We start from the raw sequence: 5338 nt of genomic DNA, 5'->3' as shown, positions 1-5338 counted from the left end.
ATCCGAATATGTCCTGTGCCTGCTGACGCCGCCTGCCACAGCAACCGTGTCATCTGCATTTGAGCGGGGAAACAGCGCCGCCTACCTGTGGCTGTTAGACATGCTGATATTTGCTCCAGCGAGGCCGCACAGCAGCCTCTACTGGAGGAAATGCTGCAGCCCTACATCCACATATTTCACCAGAAGCTGGAATAATTAATGAAAAAATATTTGCAGCCTGTTTTCTCATCATACTGCAATTATATGTGAAGATCCCACCAAATACATGAAATAGCCAACATACTTTACTCATAAGATTTCAAAACTGCATGTTAAAACAAACTATTTTCTTTTTGAACATTTTTAGTAACACACAAGTGGAAAATCAACAAGAAACATCCCAACTCTCACCAGACATATGGTATGAGGCATAATATGAATAAGAACATTGATGTCACTTATTGGTATCACTTACAAAAAAACATTAACATATTCTCAGATCCTCCCTCCAATATCCTCTCACCTCGCTGAGCAACAATCCCCCCACCTTGGATTGCTGCATAGAACAATTTAAACATTCACTCTTCTCTGGGGCACATCCAGGATTCAGCTGAGGAAAAATTCAAGCAAACAGAAGGCTGCATACTTTCCGGCATGACTTTATGCAGAAGCAGAGAGAGCAGCCTTGTTGAGGGGCCCATTTCAGCCTCATCTGCAAACGAGACATTTGGCAAGAAAACATTGCTCCAGCTCTGGACCTCAGTTATTTTCTGTCACTTTTTTTTCCAGAACCATCACTGTTTTTGTTGTCTGTTGTCCATCTTTTCTCTAGTAAGAGTAGTTATTAGCCAGGCAAGTAGTGCACATTCAGTCTGTAGTGTAATTTCTATTATAAACTCTTCTGCCCTTTTATTCCCAATTTCCCAGACTAAAGAAACAGGTCCCCACAGGGCAATGCTACTTGGCAGAAAGTACTCTAACTGCAGTACAATGACTAAAAAGATGGAGCACAATAGGTTTATCAAGTGAAAATTGAATCCTCAGTGGCTTCCTGTCCCCTCTCTGCTGTTTGTTAGATTCAGCCTCTTATCAGATCTGCTTGGTCACTCCCTCCTCTGACAAGCAGTCAATATTCCTCCAGGCTCCCACCCCACCTCTCACATATGTCTTCCTCACCTCTTCCTCTCTCACCCTACCTCCTGGTATCCTCCATTGCTTATATCTCAACAATTTGGAATAGAGCTGAAGATGTCTTGGACACATGCAACCCTCTTGGCTCTCCTAGCTGTGCTTCTTGCACTTTTATGTGAGTGTCATGCAGGAGAATCTGGGACTGAGGTTTTTGTTTTTGTATCTCACCTGCATGCGGATTGTTGTATTAGTAGAACCTTCATTAGACATGATAATAACAGCTGTTTGTTGTATTTGTATTTCATGGAGAGGTAAATTTAGAAAGTTCATGTTTTTTGCATCTGACCCAGTGTCTCCAGAGGCCGATTCTACAGCTGTGCACAGCACAGGCAGTGCGAAACATCCACAAGGTGAGATGCTGCATCAGCTGCACCTCCTCTAGTGTAAAGCTCCTCTTTTGATCACTGTATGTAGTGAGCTGAACTGCCTCCTGCCTCTACTGCAGGTTCACTGAAGAGGATTTTCATGAAGGAGGCAGATGCCTCAAACTTCTTCAGAAAACGCAGCAGACGAGGCGTGAAGTCTCAGGATGAGATTAACAGTGAGTTCAGTTTGTGTTTGTCTGTGGCAGTTTAGACTGGGGTCTAGGCAGCCCAGGCAGTTGCGTATGAGTTTGTGTATTTTGTTATTTTGAAGGTCAATGTAATATCTGGCCAAAGGAAGACACTTGAAGGTTAGCCTAGCACATTTAAAATGGTGTGGTTCAACATGCACGGTCCCTGTGAAAATATAACATGAAATAAATAGTAGGCTACAGTAATTAGTACAAGCTGTAGAATGCAGTTTGACCAAAAAAGCATTTGACTCTGAAAGAGAACTGAAAGAAACATTTTCTTCTTCTTCAGGGTATTTGATTTGCATCATAGACCCTTACAAATGCTTGAAACATCAGTCATTGTATGTCGCCAGAAAAAAAACATGTTAAATGTCCACAAGCATTGAACATATTCACAAAGACGTCCTGATGTCAAGTTGAGGTATTCTGCAACAAGAGATAATATCTTTCTATGTTCTTATCCTGAGCCTTAAGAGGTACTGTGTAACACTGTAACTGAAACAGGTGGGATTGAATACGATGCAAACAGATATTTGCTTTCTCTCAAAAGTGGGCTTTTTGCAGCTGTAATGGACGGTCCATGAACATGTTTGTGGCTGTCTTAGTGTTTTTATGATTGTGCCATTCAGCACTGACCTGACCAGTGTCCACCTCAGACCTGTCTGCTCACATATCAACTATGCATCCTCCGCTGGATGCTGCAGCAGGAACCACAGGGCAACATGGAGCTCTTACTCACATCACTGCAGTGTCAATATTCTGCCTATAAATGCTGTGAAAATTCACATACTTTTCAACGTTTGACTTCCTTAGGTGATTTAATGGCGCTTTTATGTACAGCTCTGCCAACAGGAAGGTGAGAGCATACACTGAGACTGCTGCTCTGAATTGGAGTTGTGTAACAAGCTGTGTGTCTGTGTAACAACAAGACCCTGTGCAGCTAAAGGAGGGATGAAATGAACACAAAGCAGAGAACACAGTGAAAAGACTGAGGTGGACGAGTGAGTGGGTGAGCGGCTGGGAGTTGAATGTGGAATGTGCCGACACACAGGCAGAAAGGGGTCAGAGAAAAACCAAGTAAAAATGTGAGATAAATAAATTGTGCTCACTTTGAAAAGCCTCTCCTGTTGCATAATGACACAAAAGTACAAAGTGTCTTTTGCAGGCAGATGAAATGGTTACAGGAAAATATTTGATATGCAGTTTGTATTAGTTGTTTCAACTGGTAAATAAGGGAACGTACAATTTCAAAGCAAAGTTTTTATATCCAGCCGTTAACATCAGACTGCAAACAAAGGCTCCTGTATGACTGTGGGGTTTTTATAGAAGCTGCTGATCCAGTTGAAGAAAATGAAGGATTATTCTAAGGAATAACAAATCAAAGGCAGCTGCCCTCAGTATCATTAAATGCTTGAATGTGCAAGTCACAAATAATTAATCTGTAAATCCTATAAACATTAATCTGTAAATCCTAAAAACATGAAACCTTAAAATTTACTTCTGAGAATTCCCCAGATGGTTTCCAGCACCCACTGCCTGAACAAACTTGTACTAGGAATCCTAAGATGTCAAAAGTACAATGGCCCTCAGAGCTCAACATACTGCATCTCAACACAACATATGAATATAGACAAAAATCATCCTTAATCTGACAACACAGGCCAAGCAGAAAACAGATGCAAATACAAAAAAAACATGACTGAATACAGATTTCTCAGTCAAGCCATTAGAACAATAAGCAGATAATGCATATTACCTCATTGTTCAACACCAATAATGCACAGTTGATTTCAGTAGCTTCTTAAGTCACCATGGTAACAAGTGTGTCCATCACTGGTGAAACATTTTGTTGATAGTCTGTGCAATTTGCATTGCTGTATTTGCATTGTTTTCCTAAATACTGCAGTTTTGTTGTCAAAATGGTGAAAATGTTTTCTTAATTATCTTATTTTACATATGTTGTCTTAAGCTGCAGTGAACTGAGCTCTCTGGGCCACTGCAACACTCTACATGACCTGACTTTGGAAATGTTAGCATAGTTATTCCAAACCTTTCTTATCTCAGTTAATGCGTCTTTCTAACGTTACTGCACTCACTAACTTTCCCATACATGACAGTTCACTACTTTAATGTGTTCTGGTCTTCATATGGCAAAACCTGAGGTCAGAGGTCACATGGAGGAAATTCTTGACCTCATGACTCTGTATCTCAACTAGTACAGTTAATCTATGTCTAAACTGCAAATTAAGCCAAAGTTTTTATATTTGGCAACATTAAAGCTCAAAGTACCTTCCAATTCATTCTTTGTGTTGTTGCTCTTCTGATATAGCACAGAGTGAGACATTCATAGTATATTGTGGCCATTATACCTTTAAAATCCTTTATGGGATTATTTTAAGGTGGTTAATGTAGTAAGGAATTCAAAAATACCTTCTTCATTCGACAAAATGCCTAAACTGCAGAGGTTCTCCCATGTAGAATGATTGGAGGGTTTTTTACCACATATTTTGTTGATGCTTTGTGACATTCATTTACTCTGTCCTCACTCATTTTTCCTTTTGCTTTGAAGGAAAACAGTGTTTGCTTCTCAGTTGGGGGGCTGTACTGCAGCTGCAGAAGCTGTATAAGCTGAAGTAAAAACAGCACTGGGGATATTCTACTTCACCATTCAGAAAATATCAGGCATCCTTCCATTGTCTACAGTGTACAGCTTATTATGTAGGGGTTTGCAGGGGGGCTGGAGTCAATCCCAGAGGCACACACAATTCATTTAATGTTATCTGAAGGCAAATCGTTATGGCACTGCTGCATATCGCAGAATCTGATCTGATGAGGCTGTGGGAAAAAAATGCCAATTTGCACCCACATAGATCTTTCTGAATCAAATGAAAGTAAGTAAGACATGACTCATTAGGTTCTTTCTGTCACTTGAGGGTCCAGGTTTTGTCTTTTGTGTGTCAGCCTTGGATACAATCAGCTTCTATGAATCACAGCCTCACCACAAATGCCACTTTTATGATGTTCACAAAGCATCTTTTGTTAAAACATGGTGATTCAGTTCTGTGGTATTTATTTAGGTTTGAGGTTTGTGATGTTTAACAGTCACTGTGTTGAATGTGCCTGTTACGTAATTATGTACAATTGTTTTAAAAAATTCTTATTTTCTATTATGTGCTACTTTACATTATAAAGGTAAATATTATGCTTTCTGTCCAATAAATTATTCTTTTTTATTATTTAATTATTTACTAATATGTTTATCAGTTTAATTAATTCTCCTTCTCCATGTATGCAGTTGAGCAGCGGCAGGTTTTGGCTGCAGACGAACGCAAGAGAGAGTTTCACGAAGAGAAGAGAAATGAGTTTGAGAGCTCTGCTGAAGAGGACCATGATGGTACGTATTTGTTGTAGATGAGAGGAATGAGTTCATTCACTGTAAAAACTCATTCATCCACTTAAAATTCTCTTAATCTTCCAGAACAAAATGAGAGGACCAGAGAGAGCACCGAGCAGTGGAGGGAGTTTCACTACGACGGGATGAACCCTCCCCATGAATACAACCGGCACTCCATCTGAGACTGAGGGGCGGTAACGGGACAGATGTGATGCTGT

General features: G+C 40.2%; 1 protein-coding gene across 2 annotated transcripts; it reads left to right on the top strand.

Moving 5' to 3' along the window:
• Positions 1 to 42: 42 nt before the first annotated feature.
• On the top strand, positions 43 to 5314 carry ucmab (upper zone of growth plate and cartilage matrix associated b). 2 transcript variants are annotated; one of them, XM_026311600.2, is made up of 5 exons: positions 43 to 1285; positions 1461 to 1520; positions 1616 to 1711; positions 5022 to 5120; positions 5205 to 5314. In XM_026311600.2, the coding sequence occupies exons 1-5, from the start codon at positions 1228 to 1230 to the stop codon at positions 5300 to 5302; spliced, it is 411 nt and encodes a 136-aa protein (XP_026167385.1). In that variant the 5' UTR covers positions 43 to 1227; the 3' UTR covers positions 5303 to 5314. The 2 variants fall into 2 exon arrangements, with proteins under 2 accessions (XP_026167385.1, XP_026167384.1); XM_026311599.1 differs by having other exon boundaries at positions 1235 to 1520.
• The last annotated feature ends 24 nt before the right edge of the window (positions 5315 to 5338 follow it).

Source organism: Mastacembelus armatus, chromosome 6 (assembly GCF_900324485.2).
Source record: "Mastacembelus armatus chromosome 6, fMasArm1.2, whole genome shotgun sequence".
In the NCBI taxonomy this organism is placed as follows: Eukaryota; Metazoa; Chordata; class Actinopteri; order Synbranchiformes; family Mastacembelidae; genus Mastacembelus; species Mastacembelus armatus.
This window is presented reverse-complemented; position numbering and strand designations above follow the sequence as displayed.